General features: G+C 48.2%; 1 protein-coding gene across 6 annotated transcripts in view; it reads right to left on the bottom strand.

The window, feature by feature from the left end:
• The window catches only part of Mcf2l2 (MCF.2 cell line derived transforming sequence-like 2), a 246,785-nt gene that overhangs the window by 39,017 nt on the left and 183,395 nt on the right, over positions 1-24,373 (bottom strand). For all 6 annotated transcript variants that reach the window (XR_780283.3, XM_010624297.2, XM_010624299.1 and 3 more), the window contains 8 exons: positions 23,657-23,749; positions 21,784-21,855; positions 19,289-19,417; positions 15,714-15,929; positions 14,228-14,320; positions 13,974-14,049; positions 8,250-8,283; positions 6,809-6,897 (listed from right to left, as the gene is read on the bottom strand). Coding sequence is in view for 5 of the 6 variants with exons in the window: in XM_010624297.2 (XP_010622599.1) it covers positions 6,809-6,897; positions 8,250-8,283; positions 13,974-14,049; positions 14,228-14,320; positions 15,714-15,929; positions 19,289-19,417; positions 21,784-21,855; positions 23,657-23,749 (802 nt within the window). In the remaining variant the exon portion in view is untranslated. The remainder of the gene's footprint in view (positions 1-6,808; positions 6,898-8,249; positions 8,284-13,973; positions 14,050-14,227; positions 14,321-15,713; positions 15,930-19,288; positions 19,418-21,783; positions 21,856-23,656; positions 23,750-24,373) is intronic.

Here is a 24,373-nt window from a genome sequence, read left to right as displayed (position 1 = left end):
CGGCACCCGGCGCCCCGGCCCAGCTGTGGGACCCTGGGGAGTCACAGCCTCTTTGTAGCCTCTACTTTGTAGCGTTGGCATGAAGATTGGCTCAGGTGTCGATAAAGCACACTAGCGACACCTGCTAAGGTTGTTTATTTACCGTGGTCCCGTTCTCATAAACACGGGGCATAAGTGGCTTTCAGAAAGAACCAGGAGACGCACCACCCAGAGAAGCCAAACCCCACCCACAGGCACCTTGATTTAATTATATGATTACGCCAAAAACATAAAGCGAGCAACAGGCGCATTCTTGGCAAATGCACGGAAGGACGGGTCCGAGCCACGGTGCAGCGGAGTTGGGCAGATGCGTCCGACTCCCCAGGGCTCCCAGAGGCGCGATAATTAGATCGCTGGTGGGGAAGGGGAGAGAGTGGCAAAGGCGAGCCGGGAAAATGCTGCTGCTGGGGGCTGCGGGGTTTCTCTCCCGTAGTTCCCATCAGAAGCAGCCTCCATAGGTTAGGAAATCTAGTTTTAGCCTTTAAAGTAAACATTCTAGGTTTTTATTTTGCTTAGATGAGTTGAGTATCTTCCCAGTACATTTTTTTGGGTAAATTACAGGTTGGGAAGACAAAAACAATGGCGTTTCCACGGCTGTCCGCTGGATGGCGCACTGCTGTCGAGACCGCTAGTTCGGGGGAGGTCGATCTTAGACGCGCAAGCTATTTCGTTTTCTTTCCAGCTAAATTTTTCTCTGTTCCTTCTAACCGGCGAGGACTGTCTCTCTCAGCGAAATAAAGCTCATCAGTTCTACCTGGAGAGCTGGGGAGAGCGTGCCCGAAAGCAGTGCCTGGGCTCTCCTCCCTCCCTTCCCCCAGGAGCCGCGGGTCTCCAAGAGCTGGCGACGGGCTGCGCCCCCGAGAGAAGCTGTGTGGCGAACCTCCATTTTGTAAATTAGGCGACAAAAGAGCACGAGAAGCCGAAAGAGGTGCAGTCATGCATTCGGAGCCGAAGCTGACGTGGGCCTGGGCCTGTGAGGGCAGAGTCTGAACTCTTTGCGCTGCGCCGCGCTGCAGACCCAGCCCCTCTGCACTGCGGGTCGCTTCTGCCTGGTCCCCCAGCAGCGGGGCTCACACAGAGGACAGCGCTGGGGGACAGGGTCTGCAGCTGCAGGAGAGCTTTTGTCGGGGGGGTCCCGTGTTTCAGCCTGGATGCTGAGGCTGGTCTACACCTGACAGTGTCTATTTTATTTGCAAAGTTATCTTGGCTAAGAGGAAGCAGATCATTCTTAGGTAGTGAATTCATTGCATTCAGATTCCACAGCTTCTCAGAGCACAGAATACTTCTTTTTTTTCTTGCTTCCCTCCAGTGAATTTTCTTTGTCAAAGTCCTTGCCAGTTTCCAGGGCAGCCTGAGTTTGTGGATTTATTTTTTTATTTGATTTGTTTTCTTTGAGACAGGGTTTCGCTCTGTAGTCCAGGCTGGCATTAAACTCACTATGTCCGCTTTCAAAGACAGGCAGACTGCAGACCACCTCTGCTGGTGCCTGGTCTTAGAAGCCCGACTGCCCGATGCCGCTCCACAAAGACACGAGAGGGGCGCGCCAGGCCCTGCAGGGCGGTGCGGCGACTCCTGGGCCCTAGGCGAGCGTCCCCTCTAGTGGGGAAGTGCATCCTCCCTGGACACGCGGCCAGGGAGGGACGGGCCGTGAGGCGGCGAGGAGGAGGGGGCCACCCACCTGGCCCATCAGATCCCCAGCTCAGACACGGCAGCCAGGCCACATCCCGGGGCGGCCCTGAGGACAGGGAGCCCCCGTCGCCGGGCCCACCCACAGCTCCAATCCTGCTGCCACCGCATCTCCATGGCTGAGCCCATGGCATAGGCACCGGCTGAGACCCGCTGCCTGCTTCGGGGTGAGGAGCGGGGACGGCCGCTGACTCACACCGGCTGGAAGGTGGTGACCAATCTGAGCCTGCCACTCTCTCTTAGCGACTCAAGGGTCGGCTTCCACCACCTAGAGAGATAACACCTGCCCTCTCACATGTCTGCAGGTGCGTCCCTGTCCTCCAGAGCTCCTGCAGCAGCTGGGGACCAGGACCCCCGCTCACTGACACCAGACAAGGGCCTCTCATGGCCCCGCGGCCAGCACATGACTGGGCACTAGAATCCCGCCGTCCGCATTCTGCTCCGGTACTGTCGTGGGCAGGTTCCCCAGAAGCAGCCTGTGCGAGGCCCTACTGAGAAAGAGCTCTCCCGCAGCTCTGGACGGCAGCTGGGGAGAAGCAGGGACAGCACGCTTGTGGCTGACGTCCCTGGGAAAACGCTGCAGTGTGGATGTCACAGAAGTGGAGGGTCTGGGGACAGAAAGGCCTGACTCCCTGGCAGCATTTGCTACTCTCCTACTATGAATGCGGTTTACTTGCAGTTCTGGGCAGATCTGGTTGTTCACAGAGCACTTTTAGGTTCACAGCAGCGGTGGGAGAAAGGTTCAGAGATTGAATGATAGGTAAAGTTCTTCCACACGCCTCCCTGGCTTGTGAGCTCCTTTGCTTTGTGCTGAACAGTAGTCCACTTTCTGGATGTAGCATAGTTTATTCGGCCATTCACCGACTGAAGGACATTTGGTTGCTTCCAAGTTTTGGCAATTATGAATAGAGCTGCCATAAACATCTGTGAATAGTTGTTGTTTTTTTTTCCTGCTGTGGACATAAATCTTCAACTCCTCTGGGGAGATAGCAAGCATGAATGCTGGATGGTATGGTAAGAATTTTCATACCCTAGCTGGGCGTGGTGGCGCATGCCTGTAATCCCAGCACTCGGGAGGCTGAGGCAGGAGGATGCTGTGAGTTCCAGACCAGCCTGGGCTACATAGTGAGTTCCAGGTCAGTCTCAACTACATAGTGAGACCCCGTCTCAAAAAACCAAAAAAAAAAAAAAGAATTTTCATACTCAGTTTTGTAAGACACTATCTATCAACTCGCCTTCCGAAGAGGCTCTACATTCTCACCAGCAAAGAATGACAGCCCTGTTCTCCATGCCTGTGTTGGCACCCGGGGTCCTCAGTGTCCTGGGGTTTGGTCCATCCAGTAGGTGACCAGTAGAGTTTTAATTTCTATTTATTTCTGATGATCTGATGTGGAACATCTTTTTAAGGCTCATTTGCCACCAGTGTATCTTTGGTGTCTGTTGAAATCGCCAGCCCATTAAAAATTAAAAAAATTTAAAAAAAATTTTTTTTTTGGTACCAGAGATTGAATTTGGGATCTTGGGCTTGCTTATGAGGCAGGCTAAATCCCCAGCCCCCAATTTTTTTTTAACTGAGTGATTTGCTTTCTAATTTGAAAGATTTTGTTGTTTTTTTTTTGAGACAAGGTCTCACTAGTAGCCCAGCCAGGCCTTGAACTTGTGGTGATGCTCCTGCCTCAGGCTTCTGAGTATTGGGAGTACAGGTGCCACACCCACATTGACTTCTTTCATTTAACAGTGTGTATTTAAGGTTTCTTCATGTCTTCTTGCGGCTTGACAGCTCACTTTAAAGTCACTGAACAATGTCCCACTGTGAGGATGTTCCCAAGTTTGCATTTTGGTAAAGACCCGGGCCTGCTGGCTGAATTGCATGGCAAGACCGTCTGTCTGGAGCTTTGTAAGAAACCGTCACACCATCTCCACAGAGGCTGTGAAGTTGCGCATTCCCATCAGCAAAGAAGGGCAGTTCCCCTCTCTCCACACCCTCTCCAGCATGGGGTATTTAAAAGCCGAGTTACATATTCACGGTGTCAGCCAGTCTTCTCAAGAGCTGACTGGTTTCCAAGGCTCCAGCAAGGGCGGGACACCAGTCCTTCTGCTGTTTCGTCTCTCTGTTCCCAGACAGACGCACACACAAACACGCGTGGACAGTCCACAGCCATGCTTGCGCTGAACGCCTCCCCTTTTGCTCAGCCCGTGCCTCTTGGGTCTGATAGCACTGCATCAGCTGGCTAAAGACAGAGGAAGGAATGAAAGTCACCTGGATAATCACATCCTTATGTCCTGGGTAAAGGAGGAGTATAAATTTATTAATTAGCTCATATTTCCTGGTGATTGGAAAATTTGTAGGTTTTGCCAATGTTGTTCCTTCTGTCATCAGAGTTCATCTTATGAGTCTTTCTTTCTCTCTCCTGACACAGGGTCTCCCTGTGTAGTTCACGCTGGCCTTGAACTCACTATGTAGACCTTGACTTCACAGAGATCCTCCTGCCTCAGCTTCCTGAGTGCTGGAATTACAGGTGTGCGCTACCACACCTAGCTTGTAAATATTTCTTTAAGGGATTCTTGGAAAATAACAAGCAGTTAAACATTTCAAAAGCATGACATATGTTTAACTTGCCAAAAGTTTGTAGGCTCAATTTTTTAATAGTACTGAGAACCTGAAAAATCACCTGTTACATAAACAGCCTAATAGGATGAGAACAGAAGTCCCAACACATAGTCTCTTGGGACCAGATGAAAGAAGAATTTAATACCAGGAATCGACCTTTCATTTGAACTTTTCAAAATAGAGGAAGGTAGAGTATGATTTCATCAGATCATCATAGCAAATCTGAGACTGTATTAGGAATAATACCCATTATTTAGCAGATACAAATCTGATTTTCTTTTCTCAAAAGTGTTTTTCACAGGCCAACCCAGGATCTCCACAGGAAAACAAACATAAAAACTCCACCCCTTCCAGAGATCCTGCCTCAGCCCATAGCACAGGGATGGCGAACCTTTTAGAGCTTTCAGTGATACCAAACAGCTGGTTGCAGTGCGAGTGCCATAGGTTCGCCACCACTGCCATGGATGATCAGGCCTTATGAAAAGATCTAGGGATCATGTTACAGAGAGCCCCTACTGGCCAGGATTTTTCTCAAGCTTTATTTTTTCTGATCTGTACTAAGAAGAAAATAGGTGATTTTTCATTTTCTAAATATAAAAACTTTTAGCCGGGTGTGGTGGTGTCTGTAATCCCAGCACTCGGGAGGCTGAAGCAGGAGGATTGCTGTGAGTTGGAGACCAGCCTGGGCTACACAGTGAGTTCCAGGTCAGTCTCAACTACATAGTGAGATCCTGTCTCAAAAGAACCCCCCCCCAAAAAAAGAAAAAAAAACCCAACCCAGAAAACAAAACAAAAAAAAAACTTTTAATACTTTCACACATGCACCTTAATTGACAATCACTGCCTTTTTTTTTTCTTTTGGTACCAAGGATCGAACTCCAGTTCTTACACCTCCGAATCAGGTGGCAGAACCACTGAGCTAAATCCCTGGCCCATTCACTGCCTTCTTTTTATTTATTTATTTATTTTTGGTACCGGGGATCGAACCCGGGTCCTTGTGTTTGCGAGGCAGGAGGCGGCACCACTGAGCTAAATCCCCAACCCTCACTGCCTTCTTCAATGATACTGTAATTAACTTGCTGACCAAGGCTGAACATCTAATTTCTTCGCTGTACGACCTTCTTGTTTAATTTGCCATTAATGCTCTTTAACAGCCAAGGGTCCAGAAGCCTGAAGAAGAAAGTCCACACTGGTCATCTTTGGCTGGGATGCATGGGCATGGAAAGGGGCTGCACGTGCATGTGTGTGTGTGTGTTTTGCATTATTTAGGTGCTGAAGAAATGCAGTAAAACTGTTTCCAGAGGACTTTGCCAAGTGAAGTCTGTGCCTGGAGCTACACCGCACGCACTGCGCCATCCATCTCAATGCCCCGCTGTGTCCCCCCATGGTACTTGGAGATGAAACCTTCCGCAAGTAATAAGGTTAGATGAGGTCAGATTGGATGGCCTGATGGGATTGGTGCCCCATGTAAAGGGACATCAGAGAGCTGCGTCTCTGTCGCTGGCCCCGGAAAGTGGGACTTGTGTGACGGCACAGTGAGAAGGCAGCCCCCGGGGCAGAGAGGTCCCTCCCCAGCGCCCAGTCAGACTGACTCCCTGGTCTCACACTTCCCGCTGCCAGCCCTGGGAAAATCAGTTTCTGTTATTTAGGCCACTCAGTCTATGACACTTTGTTTACGGCAACCTGAGTGGACTAAGACATATTCCAAAGGCCAGAACTTCAAATACTAAATTCCCAAGGTGTTTATTATGGACAGTGGCAAGAGCACAGAGTAGAAGGTTTTCCTTTTGGGCGGTTATCTTTAGTTTAAATGGTTTAAAAAGGTGATGACAAAAATAGCATGTTTGTTTGTTTGTTTTTGGTACCAGGGGATCAAACTCTGAACCTTGGCTTGTGAGGCAAGCGGCAGAACCACTGAGCTAAATCCCTGGCCCAAAAATAGTGGATTTAGAATCCCGTGAAAGTAAAATCTATGATGTTATTCAAATTTGAACTATAAAAGTGAGCCTACATCCGCTTTTCTTTAAATTCTCCCCACTCAATTCTGCCTGTAGGAAATCAATGTACAAAGAGGTTAGAGCTGAAATCTCATGGGTAAGAATTCTTAACCTTTCCATGCAAAGTTTGAGGAGGAGGTAAAAGCCGTAAACTGGGGGGAGAGTGAGAGATAAAGCGCCGCATCCGGGGTGACGTGTGTAAAACAGACCTTCTAGCCAAGCTCTTCTCCCGCTAACCACTGTTCTTACCGGAACGGCTCTTCCAAAAAGAAAGCTATTTCTCAGTGTGAGGGTCCTGGCCTAATGAGAGCCACACAAATGAGCAGCTGGAAATGGACCACGAGGATGGTTAAACATTTCTAGCTTTCCCCTCTTACTATGAAGGGAGGGCTGGGACTCCGGCGACTTCTTCAGCATCTAAGCAGCAAGTGTCACCCCCACCCCGCTTCTGGGACCATCCTCCTTTGGATCCTACCTTGAATCCCACGCGTGTTGGAGACTGGGTCTTCCGTGCTCGTAGCTCTTTCCGTACTCCAGGGAGCACAATCCACTGCACTGCCTTTGCTTTAGAGAAACACACACGGGCGCTGAGTGCTTGGAAGGAATGGCGCGTGCTGCCTCCCTCCCTCTCCGGCTAGCACAGCGCTGGCTCACACAGCTCATCTCTTGCCTGAAGTCTCAAGGGTCAGCTTCTCTGTCTTCCCTGGCCTGCGGTCTAGGCCCTGTCCCACCTCTGTAAGGCAGTGTTCAGAGGACGCCCACCTGCTGGATTAGACCGTGGATGGGTAACTGCCTACACATTTTAAATGCGTCTGTGTCTTCTCAAAATCCATCTTACAGACTCAAGGCGCCTCCCTTCTCCTCTCTGTTGACCCGAGTTACCCTCTCCTGGCCTTATCTAATTGTACCAAGATGTTTGGATTGGATTAGTTCAAGCAATAAGGTCCAAGACGAATGAGCTGTGCTGAATGAAACCTATCGCCTCCTGACTTAGTGTGCTAGCCGTGTTTGATTAGTCAATGAGTTCTTTCGTTTCTTAATTCTCTAAACATTTACCTGAGCTCCTGTACAAGTTCCAGGCCCTTCTATCTGAGGCCCAAGGAAAGCGATAACTAGTAAGACAAACTCCCGGAACTCAAGGTCTAGTAGGGAGAGAAGCTTAAGCACATACAACTGGCACGCAGCCTGTGAAACCGCGTAGTAGGGCGGGTGGGAAGAGGAGGGAGGGAAACTCTCCCCCGCCACTGTCCTCCCTCTGGGTTAGGACTGGGAGTCTCCATTAGGATCAGGCCAGGTGAGCCTAGAAAATCTAAGTGACTCCTGTGCCCGAACTGGGTCAGAATCTACCGGGTCATTCCATACACCATACTGGGTGCCCTGGACAGGGAGAGGGATGGACAGAGAGAGTCTGTAAGTGGCAGACATGGACAGGGCCGGAAGCACCACAGAGGACTGAACCGTGGAGGGAGTGTGAGCGCATCTTCCTCCCGGACGAGGGGGAGGGGAGCGGGCGCAGGGACATCAGAGAGTTCTGAGTGGGGAGGGAGGCGAAGGAGCTGACGTCAGAGAGGGCATCTGCCTGCTCAGGGAGGGGAGGGCAGCACGGCCCCCGAGGCAGGCGTGGAACTGGAGGTTCTCATATGAAAGCTAGAGAAGAGAAAAGAAGGGGAAAAAGAAAAGGAAAGAAAGCCAGACGCAAGAGCAACTAAGGGAGGTTTCACCTCACCACAAACAAGTGCGAGGAGAGGAAAATCCAGTCTGGCAGCGCGGTCAGTGAACTGATATTTTGTTAAAAATTGGAAGTCACTTATAATAAGCTAAGTGTTGAAAAAAATCTATAAAAACAATCATGTAAGATCAGCGTTCAATCTTTTTTTTTCTTAACAATAAAAACAAAAAATAAAATCAGTACTCACGCAATGGTTGCCTCAAACTGTAGATTTTCTTGGTCTGAAATAAAATAAAACAGTGCTGTCACATTTCAGCTAACTTGAATTGGTCTTACACAGATTCGCACACCCATACAAAGAGAACACCATAAAAACATACGGAAATGTGCCGATCCTATTTGCTAGTAGTTCAGAAGTCCCCACCGCCCACCCAGCCCAGCCTCTCAGGTAGCCTGTCTGGCTGCTCCTGCTTGCACTCTGGGATCCCTGCGCGCCTGGACTCTGGGTCCAGCCGGTCTCGACAGCTCTGTCAGCACGGAATTAAGGGACAAACACACTGCCTGTTAAACGCCCAACTCCGACAAGGTGAGGGGCAGTTGATGACTTCCCGGGCAGGGCCCACAGTCACATCCCTGACCCAGGTGTCACCCAGGCATCGGAGCAGGACCAACTCCTGCGGCTCCTCGTTCCCTGCACCAGCGCAGAAACCAGGCCCAGTCTGGCACCTGAGGCCTCCCTCCCTCCGTTTACTTCTTCCCACTCCTCACGGATCTCTCTTCTGGGCTCCACATCACCGCAGAATCTGCTCATGCGATGCAGCCTTGCTATATTCAGCGGTCCCTGGGCCTCCTTTTACTGCCCAGGTGACTGGTTGTGCTGCCCCAGTGGCGGGACCAAGCCTTGATTTGGGCCAGGACTGGGCCCTTGTCCCGATTCTTATCCAGGGCGCCCCCTTTGTGACACTGCGGGGGCCCCAGGGCCCTTCCCTGGTCGGCCAGATGCTTCTCCAGGGCCTCGCAGCAGCATGCGTTCAGGGCCGCAGTGTCCACTTCTCTCCTCGGGGAGGCGCTGTGTTCCACTTTTCCGTTACTTTCCTGTTCTCTTTTCCCCTCAGACCCTCTGGGTACCTCACCCCTTTGGTCTCCACACATCTCGGCTTCCAGCGTCCTTCTCACCCATGTCCCTTTCTGGCACTTGTCCAGCGTGTGGAATATTCCGCCCGACACCCCCAGTGGAAAGGTGGAGGAGGGTGGCGTAAGAATGAACCGGGGTGAAAATATTCATGTCAGAGCTTTGTAAAGTGGTGGACAGACGTCAGGGGCTGGTGTCCCTGACATTCCTGTTCTTGGCACCTGGGAACCACGGCCCCACTTCTAGGACACCCGAGTCTCCCCAGGGGGACGGCCCGGCGTGCTCACACAGCCCACTGCGGGCTCCGAGTCCTTACAGCCCCGGCTGTTTGCATCATTCATGGTCGTGTTTTACCAGAATCTGCTTGGGGCACCAGACTCAGGGAACTGACTTTGCTGTGATAAATGGGGAGGAATTGACCCTATCTGAGTATCTGCAAAAGGAAAGAGTTAGGGAGCCCGCGGGCCTGTCTTCCTGTTCAGTAAGGTTGTTCTTTTTTAATCTAAGCTGTATGCCAGGGTCTGGTTCTGCTTCTTATATGGATTTTACACCCCGCTTACAACCGAGAGATCATGGTGTGAGGCCTCGCGGAGGGCTTGGATACCGTTTCTGAAGAGTCAGCTGAATACATGCCACACCCTCCCAGCAAATGCGCGTCTTTATCCACAGCTCAGGTCAGGGAGATTCAGTTAAAATTTCAATTTGCCTCCTTTCACCAGACAGGGTCTCACTATGTAGTTCAGGGTGGTCTTGAACTCACTATATAGTCCAGGCTGACCTCAAACTTGTGGTGATCCTCCGGCCTCAGCCTCCTAAGTGGTAGGATTACAGGTGTGCACCACTCCACCTGGTTTAAATTTGGTATTGTAAAAAAGTCAATTGATGTTCTAAAAAACTTGTTATTGTAAAAGAGTATAGGTTACCAAGTTGGTGTATAGATCTTATGCAAGTCCAATCAAATCTCCAACAAGCTTTGTTTTTTCTTCAGAAATTGATAAGCTTAGGGCGGGGGGATTTAGCTCAGTGGTTCTGATGCCTGCTTCACAAGCGCAAGGAACAGAGTTTGATTCCCTGGTCCCCAAACAAACAAGCAAACAAACAAAACAACAACAACAAAAGAAATTGATAAGCTTATTCTAAAATACATAGTTGGCCCTCTGTGTCTTGTAACTATGCATTTAGCCAACTGCAAGCGGAAAATATTTGGGAAAAACCTGCAACTGTACATATCGATTTTTTCTTGTTATTATCTCCTAAACAATTTAGTATAAAAACTATTTACATAGTGTGTATACTGTATTAGGTATTGCAGGTCATCTAGAGATGATGTAAAACATACAAGTGGATATGTGCGGGCTGGGAGGTAACTCCAGGGGGCGGTGCAATGCCTGCCATGCATGAGGCCCTGGCCTCCATCTCTAGCACTGCAAGAAAGAAAGGGTCCCGGGTTAAATGCAATACAACGGCCACTTTATACAAAGGACGGCCACGCATGCATTTTAGTATCTGTGGGGAGTCCTGGAGCCCATCCTCAGAGACACCAAAGGACAACTGTATATGAGAATGTGAAGGGCAGAGAGGAATGAAACAATTTAAAAAGGAAGAACAAGATTGGAGGACTCTACTGACCTTATTTTAAGACCATTAAGCTATAGTAATCAAGACAGTGAGGTATCAATGTCAAGACAGACCACAGATCAATGGAACAGAACAGGACTTTTGAGAAATAGATGCACTTATATATATTGGCAATTGGAGAAAGAATAGTCTTTGAGCAGATGGTAATGGGCCAACAAGACATCAGTGTGGAAGAAAACCTGACTTTCAATCCACATTTCACACCATGTACAAAACAAAAACAGAAACAGAAGCAAAAGCCCTCAAAATAGATTAAAGACCCAAATTCAAAACCTAAACCATAAAACTTCCAGAAGATAATGTTTGTGGCCTTTAGACAAAGAGACATTAGATATGACACTAAAAGCACGATGCCGTCATCTAAAGAGGCTCAGACAATCTAATCGGTTAAGCAAAAAGTCATTTATCTGGGGTCTTAGAATTGCAATTCAGGGGGCACAGAATCCAGAATGTATCCCATTAGCGAGAGCTTTTGAGAGAGTCTTTTGAAGGGTAAAAAAGAGGAAGTTTAAGGATTATTAGTGGAGGATCAACTGAAAAAACAACAACACTAAATGTAAAAGAGGAAAACCTATTCAAAGATAACTTCATTATTAAAAGTGAAGGACATCAATGGAAATGGTGGAGAAAAAGACACGTTAAAAAATCTCTTTTTCGTGAAAGCATGGGAAAATCGTCAGAAACAATTTTTTCTCTCTCAAAACACCAGAAATTAAACAAAGGCTGACAGCAATTTGGACCGCATTTATTCATGAAAAATGGCTTACTATCAGGGTCAGCAGTGAATTTTGTGGTATTTTAACTTGTCCTGTTCCCAACCTCTCCTCCTTTTTAGGGGGCAGCCTTGGAAACCAACAATCTACAACAGCCTTCAAGAATCAAGTCAAAATGCATCAAAGGTCTAATTATAAAAGTTAACGCTATATAGTATCAGAAGAAAGTATGATTGTAAATCTTCATGACCTTGGATCAGGCAACGTTTTTTTATTTTTATTTTTATTTTTCATACTGGGGATTGAACTCGGGACCTTGTGCTTGGGAGGCAGGCAGTGAGGCAACGGTTTTTTATTTGTTTGTTTGTTTTTTGAGACAGGGTCTCACTATAATTGAGACTGAACTGGAACTCACTATGTAGCCCAGGCTGGTCTCGAACTCACAGCGATCCTCCTGCCTCAGCCTCCCAAGTGCTGGGATTACAGGCGTGCGGGTTTTTTAGATATCCAAAGCACAAGAAACCAAATGAAAAAAAATGGACAATGGACTCTGTTAAAATAAAAACTTGTGTGTTTCAAAGGATAGTATCAAGAAAGTGAGAACAGTGCACGAATTGGGAAAAAATACTTGCAAATTAGATTTGACAAGAGTTCTAGTATTCAGAATATATAAATAACCCTTACAAGTCAACCATAAAAGACACGCTAATTTATGTACATGTACCAGCTCCCCATGACGATTATAATCATTATGTACTACAAACATGTACTAATAAAAAAAAGAAAAATTAAACAAATGCAAAGGGCTTCTGACATCTTTCCAATTATGAGAAGGGCTCAGCGTTGCTGGTCACGAAGGGATGCAGGCCTACACTGTGGTGAGGCGTCACCTCACGCCTTCTGGGGTGGCAATGAGTAATAATATCAATAATAAGACAATGACAAGGGTCGGGGGGGAAGTGGAGCAACCGCACCCCGTACGCTGCTGACGTGAAGTTGAGAAGGCGCTACTGCTTTGGAAAACAATTTAGATGTTCCTCGGGACATTAGCCAGAGTTACCACAGGGTCCAGCAACTCCGCTTCATACCCAAGGAAATTAGAAATAATTCACATCGCTTCTCGGCCTTTTGGCTAAGATCAAGTGTAGGGCTAAAGGTTCACGCAAAAACCTGGATGCAGATATGCACAGCACCATGATTTGCAATATCCCCAAAACGGAACCAATCCAAATGTTCGTCCATCCATGAATGAGTCAACAAATCTGGATTCTCTAATTTGAATATATCCTTTTGTTTTTTTGGTACCAGGATGGAACTCAGGCCCTGTGCTTGTGCAGCAGGAGGCAGAGCCACTGCCCTAAATCCCCAGCCCCTAACTTGAATATGTCCTCCAGGGTTGGCGCTGGAAACCTGATCACCAAGGGCAGCTGTCTGGCCGCAGTCGCCGTGGGAGCAGCTTTGCTCTCCCGGGAGCGGGCGCCTTCTCGCGGCCCACGCGTGTGAGCAGCGCTCGCCCTCTCTCTTTCCTCCCTTCCTCTTCTCCCTTCTTCCGTGAGCCGGTGCGGAGAAGACCTCAGTCGGTGCAGCCCCCTGACCGAGGGCCTCCCGGGCGCCGGAGCTGGGAGCCAGTACGTCGCTCAGCCTCCGGCGTCCTACGACAGCAGCTCCAAATGGAGCAAAGCGATGGTCTGTGCACCGGACGGCAATGTACCGTAAGAGGGGTGCGAGACAAGGGCGGCACCTGAAAAACCGTGCTAAGTGATCAGTGGTTCCGGCGCCTGCCTTGTGAGCGCAAGGGCCTGAGTTCCATGCCTGGTACCAAACAGAAAAGGAATTACGCTAAGTGAAGGCGTTAGATAGAAAGAACATTTTACCAGATCCCATTTCCATAAAATGTCCAGAATAAGTAAATCCAGTGGAGGCAAAAGCGAGCACCGTGGTCGCTAGAGAGAGAGAGGGGGAGGTGAGGACATCGGCTGACTGGTACGGGACTCTTAGGGGGAGCGCGAGATGGTTCCAGATTTGGAAGCAGAATTAGGTCGGTGACGACGGTACAACTTTGTGAGGAGGTGAAAACCCGCTGAACCGTACACTTCACGAGAATGAATTTTACGTTGTGTGACATCTCAGCGTGTGAGAAGACGATGTCAGCTTCTGAAAGAGAATGTTGGGCATCTGCCATGTCTGTTCACATTTTCTTGGACGCGCTGGAGTTCTGATTGAGAAGCCGACCTTGGCAATTAGGGTTGTAGGGGATACGACTGAAACGCGCAGACCAGCACAGCCACGTACCGCCACTCGGACACACGCACACCCGCACCCACCCACTCCATCTAAAGCAAGCACAGGTGCTTCTGGGGGCCATGGAAATTGTGACACAGTTAATTTTCCTGGCAAACTATTCTTTAACACACCTCCGGCACATGCACCCACTATGAAACTGAAACCAGTGTAACTTTTCGGACTGAAGTCAGCAGCAGTGACCTACCTTTAATGTTGTTTTGTTCCACCAACAATTTACTTATCGCTGAAAACCAGCAATCTCTGATTTCTTTGGAAGGTGCCTGCAGTTACAGATAAGGAAATGTTATGAGAATCGTGTCATCTTGAGTACTATCAGTTGGCCGAGGCTTTTACTCTCCGCGTGACCCTCAGAGCAGCGAGACAGCACTTCCTCGTCGAGTCACGCGGACACAACGGGGGACGAGGAGGGGACACCAAAGGGGGCAGCGTGGGCTTTACCTGCAGGATGTATTTCTCGAGTCCATTTCGGCTGGCGATTTCAAACTTTTTATTGCTCCCCCTTCCAAGTCGGTGAATTGAAAGGGTCACCAACTATTGCAAAGAAAGAAGAGAAACGCTCTGCGCCACCATCTGCTGATGTCACAGCTGTCTGTCAGCCGCTCTCGTCCTTGCTAACCCTTCATAGTCTCTTCTGCCTCCCTTCCCTAACGGTAAGTGAATGAACGTCTGCTGAGATACACAAGCGAACACAGCCAAATGCATCAATAGTCGCAACCACAAGAGCGCGTGCGTGTGCGTGTGCGTGTGTGTGCGTGTGTGAGCAAGCTGGCTAGGGAGCATTTCCTATTCGGGGAGAGACAGGTGTGGACATGGGTTTGTGGAGCCGCAGGGTCACGGTCAGGATGCTGCCTACCTCACACATAAAGGCCTGCAGTTGAATAAAACATTAAAAGAGCAAAATAAAAGAGATAATAAGCACCAGGGAAACAGATCTTTTGTAAATGGGAAGGGGACAGAGGGAGGGGGAGAGAAGAGAGGGAAAGGGGAGGTAAAAAGAAATAAGATGAGTTGTGTGCATGCCCCACTCCCCAAGATGGATGTAATCATTATGTGCTGCAAAATGGACCAATAACTTTATTTATTTATTCATTTACTGATACCGGGGATCGAACTCAGGTCCTTGTGCTTGTAAGGCAGGTGGTGGAACCACTGAGCTAAACCTTCGGCCCTAATAACAATTTTACAAGTTTAAAAATATGCACTAATAAAAAAAGAAGCATCACCCAAGTTGGGAAGGGTGCAGCTGAGAAGGGTAAGTCTAAGGTGAAATCTAGCTTGGGCTCTAATCACCTAAACCTTTCCCCCTTTGCCTGGAGGAGAGAGGGTCTTTACTAGTTTGTCCAGAAGGGTTACCGCGGGGTCCTCTTTCTCCCCTCAGCACAAAGGCCCCCGATGCCAGCGGTGGCCCTGTGCAGGGATTGACTACAGACCCGAGTTTGGGTCCACCCAGCCTGGATGTGTATTCTAGCTCTGTTGTGAAATATTTGGCAGATTAATTTCACCTAAGTTCTGGCTTCCTCCTCTGCAAAATAAAAATAACAATCTTCTCACCCACAGAGTGGGGCCGGGGATTTAGCTCAGCAGTTCCGCCACCTGCCTTGCAAGTGCAAGGACCTGAGTTCGATCCTCTCGGTATCCACCCCCCCCAAAAAAAACTCCTTGCCTTTACAGCCGGGCGTGGTGGTGCATGCCTGTAATCCCAGCACTCGGGAGGCTGAGGCAGGAGGATCGCTGTGAGTTCCAGACCAGCTTGGGCTACATAATGAGTTCCAGGTCAGACTCAACTACATAGTGAGATCCTGTCTCAAAAATTTAAAAAAAAAAAAAAAAAAAAAAAAAAAAAAAAAAACAACAAAAAAAACCCCACAAAACAAATTGCCCACAGAGTGGCTGTGGAGACTCCCAGGTACAGCAGCCCCCTTACCTTCAGAGACTTCTTAAAGCTGTAGTGAGGAGATAACCCTTGGTCTCCAGGCTCCACTTGAATCTTACAGAACACAATTCCCTGTTCAAATAGATAGATTTGCCTTTGGCTGGGCTTAAATCTAATAAAATCCTTCACTTTGTGACGGTCCTTGTGAATCGTCCACACGCTGAATGGGCCGTGCAGCAACAGCCTGCCCAGCTTTTCCAGGTCATCCTTTTGGAAACACAGATACATAAAGAAAGAAGCCGATAAATCACCAGCTGGGAAGGACCTAGCGGTCGGTTTCCAAACTGTGAAGCTCACTTGCTGGAGATTATTCTATAAGAGCTACTTTGGCTAAGGTCACTCCATCAAAACTGGAAGATCGGGGGCCTCTTCGACTATGTAAGGAAATAAGTGCAGCTGTGTGAGGGAACCGACATCAGGGTACTAGACGTACTGGAAGTAGTGGCAGTACGTGGCTATAATCCCAGCACTCTGGAGGCTGAGGCAGGAGGACTGTGAGTTTGAAGCCAGCCTGGGTAATTTAATGATACTCTGGTTCAAAGAAACAAAACAAAATGAAACCAAAAGAAAAGGGGATTGGTACTTTTGTCTTATAACACAGTTTATTTTTATTTTTACATTTTTAAATTTTTTGGTACCGGGGATCAAACTCAGGCCCTTGTGCTTGCAAGGCAGGAGGCAGAACCCCTGAGCTAAATCCCCCACCCAATGCTGTTGAGTTAGCAGAATTCTGTTTTCTTAATTTTTTTATTTTTTAAAATTTTTGCTCTCAATACCAGATAGGCTATTTTAAAAGGCAAGAAATGAACTTTTAAAATTATGTTCAGAGGAGTCAGTTTTCCTGCAGTCTGGACCTATGATAATCTGTGTTCCGTCCTTATCCTAACATGGGCTTCGGGTAGATGAGAACCTGAGAACAGGAGATTTAGAAAGAGATAGGGTAGTTAGGGTTAACTCTGTTTTTCACAGTGAGTATACAGTGAAAAACCAACACCAAATGACAGCTTTAAAAGAACAGCTTCTCGGTTCTAAGCACACAGCCAGCCGTCCCTTCCCCGAGTCTGCTGTGGCCCGGAGAGAGGACCCTGCCTGCTCTCATGCTCTCTGCAGGGACACTGATCAAAAGCACAGTGTTTCATCTGATATGCTTGAAAGAACTAGGTCACTTAAAGCAGATAGTCAAGAATTTATTGCCATGAATAAATCACCCAAAGGAGAAAAACACCTGTGATTTCTGAGAGTAAAATACTAGAAATCTATTTTAATAGATATATTACATTATTACAATAATACAATATATTGTAATACAATAATACAATATATTACAATATTGTAATAACTGGTTCCTTTTGTGGTTTATTATTTATACGTTGAACAAACTCAATGTCTTTTTAAGAATAATTGAGTGTACTTCTGAAATTCTAGACTACAAACAACAATAGCAACATGTCCTAATCATCTCTACAGTGCTTGTGGTCTATTTTCTGGGTTAATTTTCTCTTTTTGCTTTGTGAGATGTACATGTGTGTCACTGAGGGACACACAGCCCACAGCTCTGAGCCCGCTTCCCCACAAGCCCCGTTTCTGTTGTGTTACTGGGCCCTAGTCTGACCCTGTCCCAAGGTAGGGGGTGAGGGGGGCCCTCGTGAGGACCCTGGGGTTCTCATTCTGTCTGCCCTGCAAGGGCCCACTCCCATGCATCACCCGGGGCCTCAGCCGTCACTTTTGCTTTTAAATCCATTTAATTTGCACTCAACATCTCAGTATTAGCAGTGCAGGAAATGTGTTTTAGTTCAGGAAACCTGCAGAAGTGGGACTTCATATTTACCGCATGAACAAATGCTATTGGTAGTTTTTATCTATTTATTTATTTTTATTTTTTGCATGCAATACTTTGTTAGTTTCCTCTCCAAGAGAAAATAACATCAATCTTTTTTTTCTTTTTCTTTTTTTTTTGGTTTTTTTGAGACAAGGTCTCACTTAGTTGAGACTGACCTGGAACTCACTATGTAGCCCAGGCTGGTCTGGAACTCACAGCGATCCTCCTGCCTCAGCCTCCCGAGTGCTGGGATTGCAGGTGTGCGCCACCATGCCCGGCTACATTCTGCCCTTCTAATGGGGAAAATATATACTGTGGTCAGCGCCCTCCCCGACACCCAGTCCTTTAGCCAATCCGCCTTCCCGATATCTAGGCCCATCTCTAATCTGGGCCCTCCCTAAACGGTCTCCCACCCAGTCTAGGACCCAAAGATCCCTCCAGATCCCACGAGGAGGAGCTAAACCCTGAAAGGACCCTTCCACACCAGTGCTGACGCTCTTGCTACTCCTCTGTTTTTACATCCTGTTCACTAAATCTCCTTGCTTGCTTTATTTCCTCTTGCCTAGAGGCTGTTAAACTTCCCAGAGTCACATGAATAAAACCCGCCATAAGAGCCCACCTGGCTTCTGTCCCGGCCATCAGAGGAGCCCTGGAGGACGCCCCCCACTGCTGCTCCCCACTTGCCACTCTGGGGCAGCACGGAGCAGCTATGAGGTCCTCACTCTTTTCCCTAAGGGCAGTGAGGACCACCTCTTCCGAGGGGAAAATATAACAAAAATGAATGAAACAAGAGTTAAGATTCTCTTAGGCGAAAAGGACAGCAGCCCCTGAATGGAGCCAGGAAGCCCAACATAGAGACCTGACCCTCCTCCAGGGACCTTACAGGAACATCTGCCAGGTGTCCTTGAGCTGTCACAGTCAGACAGGCCACGGACTCAAGGGCACGCGGACCCTACGTGGGCACTGCACGAACGCTACGCAGATTAGACCCTAAAATGTATACCCAGTCTCCTACAAGGAGGGGACCACGTTGTTTCCACAGTGCTCAAGCTCCCGTCGAAACCTTTAAAAACTGCTGGACAAGGGCCAGGGATTTGGCTCAGTGGTTCCACTGAGTTCCACTGCCTTGCAAGCACAAGGACCCGACTTTGGTCCCCGGTACCACAAAAACAAAACTGCTAGACAAAGCACCGTTTTGGGCAGCCTGTGCAGGATCCCCGCTCAGCTAGCGGGAGCTCTACGTCCTTAATAAGTTTGATTGCACCCCACCACCTGAGTCTGTGGCTTCATCCTCTGTCTGCACGTGACACAAACCTGGTGGTACACCGGTATCGGCCTCAGTTAGCAAATAAATCACTCCTTCAGGACTTCCCCTCTGTATGGGTTATGGCTCCTGAGTTCCTGGGTGGTCCAAGAGTGAGTCAACCTGACATTCAGGTCCCAAGATTTCTATTACTTTCAATGTCTAGCACATCGGTAGATGCTGTTCTTGTTTTTTTGGTCCTGGGGATTGAACTCAGGACCTTAACGCTTGTGAAGCAAGCACGGTACCACTGAGCTGAATCCCTGGCCCCTGGTCCCAAGATTCCTGAACACATTGATCAGAGTCTTGGAGCATGAACTGGCAGACTCATCGAGGTGACTCTGCGCAGAGCCTGACTCCTTAGGCGCAGACGCTTTCTCCTGCCTTTCTAACACCGTGCCTGCCCTTGATGCGAATTCTTCCAACACTTGCTAGGAGACATACCGGACATCCAGAGACAGCAGCAAGGTCCACAGCCAACTCGCAAGACTTGATTAAATCTTCTATCACTGCCAAAGCTTGCTGGAGTTCTGCTGGGGACCCTTGGAATTCCTCGGTCTTCTTTGGCACATCCTGTGGAAAGCAAATGCCTTGTTGGAAATCAAAGGCATGTCACCCACCAAGCAAAGCCAGAAGACAGGAGAGGGTGGAGGGGCCCCAGCTGGCACTGGCACTGGCTGGAAGTTGGGTACACGGATCAGCTGCTCCGTCCCAGGGAATGGTCGCTAATGTATATGACAAGCGAATCCCGGGCCCTGTACAAATGAAGGGTGAAGCCCGTAAGCAGTCACAGACCTTATATTCCTGTTGCATGAGAGACAGACAGAACGTGGCTTTGTCAAAACTTGAAAAACACCTGTCTGTTTAAATGGGCTTCTTCCCCTTCTGTCTCCCCTACCTCCCGGGTCTTACTGGAAAAGACAATCTAGGTATCATATTTCTCCGTTTAAAATTACACTGAATATCATCCCAACAGAGGATATTTGCCCATCTCTATATAGGCAAGGGAGCGGCCACCTCGCCGAGGTTTACTAATGACGTATGTGGCAAAGCTACAGACGGTGGCATTAGCCACGCTGGGCCTCTCCTGGGTCTGTGCTTCCTCCTGTGCTCTGCCCCTGTCTCGCCCACATTCCGCCTCAATTCAAGATGCTAGAGAGATCCACCGAGGGCACCTCCGAGACGTGGAGACCAGCGTTAAGGGAAACGTGGTGACTGCCCGCAGGTACAGAGCCAGCGTTCCAGGGATTACCATGGTGACGTGTGGGACAGACGTGACGTGGGTGACTGTTTCAGTTCAGAAGGTTTTTGCTTGAGGTCTTGGTATTTATTCCTCTGCTACCTACGTGCTGTACCTGTCTGCTGCATGGTAATAAGAATAAAAAAATTCTGGTTTATTCTGTGTAATATTTTTGGTACTGGGGACTGAACTTGAGACCATGTGAGGTAGGCGGCAGCACCTGAGCTAAATCCCTGGCCCCTGTATAATTTTTTAAACCCTTCAATTTCTACAGTAAAGAACAAGCTGTGCTGGGGATTTAGCTCAGTGGTGCCGCCACCTGCCTCGCAAGGTTTTGAGTTCAATCCCTGGTACCAAAAACAAAAGGAAAACAAAAACAAAAACAAAATACCAAGCTATTTGCTCTTCCCAGTTAGCTATAGTGTTTTTCATCTTCTAGGGCAGTCTTTTTTTTTTTTTTGAGACAGGGGTCTTGCTATGTAATCCAGGCTTGCCTTAAACTCACTATGTAGCCTAGGTGGGCCTTAAACTCAAGGCATCCTCCTGCCTCAGCTTCCCAAGTGCTGGAACTACAGGCGTGTGCCGCCACACCCCGCACGTTTTCTTGTGGAAATGTGGAAACACTGCGTGTTGGCATCTTTGCATCAGAGACAGGGGTCATGAATGGAACAGAGCAAGCTGCCTCCGCTGTACAGTGGGCCATGAACTCTTACCTTCTCCCTCTTCTAAGCATGCTCCGGTCCCTGGTGAGAGACAACAGACTGTCCCCTGGGTTTATTTCAACATTAATGAGCAGGCGTCTTCCTCCTTGCCCAACACTTTCGTCTCCTCTGTACTAACCTTCCTGGCACAAACACCCAGGCGCCAGTGTTACTTTGTGTAATGTAGGGCTCAGAGAAATCCTTGTGCACTTGATTAAAGCCTTTTAACCTGAGGCCCAGCCTTCCTTGCTCCTTGTTACTTCCACCGTCAATATCTTCTATTTTCTAAGGCGGCCATGACTATACCACGAGATGCGTCTCAAGAGTCTCTTGTTAGAATGATAATACCGTGGAGGAAATGGAAAGAAAACCCTTTCTTCAAAGCCCGGTGTGGCTACCATTCCCTCCCAGGGCACCCAACAGCTCTTAGAATTCCTATTCACACACATGCACACCACACACACACACACACACACACACACACACACACACTTGGAGGCAGACAAAGCATAATGTGTTTGCATTAGATACGCTAAGAACTGCAAAGCAGAAAACGCGCGCCATACATCCTCCTGCTATGCAGGAAAACCACAGCAAAGACCTTATCGTGTTTACTTCTAATCGTTTATGTATGCATTTTATACATTCTTCATTTTCTTTTTTGGTGCTGGGGATCAAACCCAAGACCTTGAACATGCAGGCGAGCACTCTACCATTAAAGCTACAGGCCCGGCCCCACATCCGCTACATTTTGAATTTTCATTAAAACTTCCTTAGTTGGAAGAAGGGAAATATATCATCGTTTCTCGCTGGGCTGCAAATCCCTACTTCAAAATTCATTTTTTCCTGACTATGAATTATAAAATACACACTGTCTTAGGATATTTAGACAATAAAGATCACAAACAAGGAAAACGAAATTGCTGCAAATGCTCCCAGCCACAGGTGAACACCATCAAGAGTTATTTCCATAAAATGTCGCACTGAATGTCCAGTACCTTAGCTGAGGTTCCTTCTAGGTCACCCAGGTCCATCTCCACATCCTCAGGAGACGCACGATCCAGCAGACCCTGCAGTAACCCAAAAGCCCTGCTGAAAATCAAGAAGCAGGTGGCCCACAAAACTCACGACCTGCAGGCGAGGTGAAACTGGCTGCCTGGGCGATAGTTGGCAAACGGGGAGAATGCGTGAATCTTCAGTGCAGAGCTGCACAGACACAGGATCCCACCACACACGCCGTTCTCTTGCGGGTCTTTGTCACGCACCCTATTACCAGGAACGTGCCCCTGTGACGTTATAACTATTCTAAAATGTGTTTAAAATTTTTTTTTGTTTTTAGTACAGAGGATTGAACTCGGTACCTCGTGCTTGCGAAGCAGGCAGCGGAACCACTGAGCTAAATCCCTGGCCCTAGAACGTGGTTTTGGATTTTGGCAGGGGGCACTGCCATAGTTAAACAATGCTAATGAATCATGGTCCTCCCTACCGCGAAATACTTAGGTGTGATCATTTTTTACTCTAATAAAAACTTTGAGCCTTTTCTCCAAGGATAAATTCCTAGAAGCAGACTTGCAAATGCTATGCGTTTGAAGCATATTTTGCCTCTCAGCCCCTGGCCTGTGTTGATCACGACCATTTAACCGCGGATCTCTGCCGCTCAGATGAACAGAGAAATCCTACCTCACCATCATTTTAATTTAAATTCCTCAGATAATTAATGAAGTAAAAGAATTTTTCCCCCCGGTACTGGGAATTGAACTCAGGATCTTGTACTTGCCAGGCAGCCGTAGTAAAATTTTTGAGAAAAATGTTTGCTGTGAGTATTTACTCCCTTGTAGACTGCCTATGTCCTTTGTTCCTCTTTTTACTACTGATCTCTAAGAGCTCATTGTAATTAAGCACGCTGACCAGTTGTCACATATTTGGCTGATATTTTCACGAGTCTTTGTTTTGTTTCTTTGTTTCTGGTACTGGGGATCGAGCCCAGGGCGTTCTCATGGAACTACATGCCCAGGCCCCTTTGTTTATTTTTTATTTTGGAATAGGGTCTAGCTAATTCACTAGTTTGTCTGGTGGGACTCAAATTTAGGATCTTCCTGCCTCAGCCTCCCAGAGTGTGGGGATTACAAGCGTATGCCACTACCCTCTGCCTTTGTCTTTCCTTTATATTTAGAAATATCTCCCCATACCAAGATCTCATGATCCCTTTCTAAGCCTCATTCCTTGGGTACTGTGCGGTTCTTCTATCTTCAGGGGACCCGGTGGCTTGACCGCACTTTGCCAGGTACATAGCAAGCTTAGGAAAGAAAATCTCGGTCTGCTCACCACAGACCAACAAGGGATACTTTGTACCGATTCTACCCCCTGCTTGCCTGAAAGTCAGCTAACAAAACCTCCCAAGTCCTTGAACTTGTATCACCTCATTTAATGCTCCCCAAACCACACCAGAAATCACTATCTTAATTCTATGGTGAGGAATCTGAGGCAGAGAGGGGTTAAATGACTCAGTGGAGTTCATGCGGCCCTTCTGCTGTTTCAATGCACAGAAACGATGCATTTGGGGAAACCTCACCTCTCCTCCCGAGCACTGGGCCCCGCCTGTAAAGTGGCACTGTCCACCCCTCCTGCACTGCCCTGGTCTCTCTTCCCCTGAGCTGAGCTCCTGGATGTTCACGCCTGGGGTAGACTTGGGAGTAACTGGCTCCAAGCCCCTTCTAACTCCCTGGTTTTGTTTTGGAGGAAAGAAAGGCCCACAGGACAGGCGGATCTTGAGCCTTAGGAGGCCAGACCAGACTCCCAGGTCTAAGGAGCAGGGCTCACAGCACAGGTGCCTGTTTCCCCAAGCCTGAAGAGCATTCTCCACAACATTACCTTCAACAGCGCCTGGTATTTTATCAATCTCTGGCTTGGTCCTCCAAGGTACTTGAAAAGAGGGAGGCTGTGGTCCAGTTGGCGCTGGCATACCTTAAAGGGCCAAAGAGAAATGACATAAAGCAAAACGGACAGCGGTGAGAGAACAAAAACAGCAGAAAACAAGTACTTGGGGGACAGGCGGGGTGCTGTGTCTACCAGCCCCACAGTGCAATGGGGTCTCCTACTCCCACAAAAACGGAAGGAGGGAAGGCGCTGTCTCTGCTGGTATTGTTATAGGCAACTAGGGAAGCAGGATCACTGTCCCTTTTGGGGTGCTGGTGCCCTGGATGGTGGGTGTTTCCAGTCCTTCTGAAAGGAAGGCAGCCGTCTTCAAGTTGGGAGTGCGGGGCATCTCTTCAGAGGCCATTTGGAGCCTGGGTGGTTCCGATAGCTTGTTGATATCATTCCAGGAGCCTCAAAATATGACCTTCTTGAGTTGGTTCCATTTAAAAAAACCCATCCTAAAAGAGGATCTTGGTTTCCCCAGCAGACCACAGCGGCTCCTCATGGGGCCCAGTCCCTAGAGACCATGGGCACCAGAACTTTTCATGAGTCACTTTGGAGTAAGGGGGATTCAAATAGACAGGAATCGGGGCTGGGGATTTAGCTCAGTGGTTCTGATGCCTGCTCTGCAAGCGCAGGGACCTGAGTTTGATCCCCCATACAAAAAAAAAA

Source organism: Fukomys damarensis, unplaced genomic scaffold, assembly GCF_012274545.1.
Source record: "Fukomys damarensis isolate Sample0158 unplaced genomic scaffold, DMR_v1.0_HiC HiC_scaffold_12, whole genome shotgun sequence".
Taxonomy (NCBI): domain Eukaryota; kingdom Metazoa; phylum Chordata; class Mammalia; order Rodentia; family Bathyergidae; genus Fukomys; species Fukomys damarensis.
The sequence above is the reverse complement of the archived record's forward strand: the minus strand, read 5'-3'. Positions and strand labels throughout refer to the sequence as shown.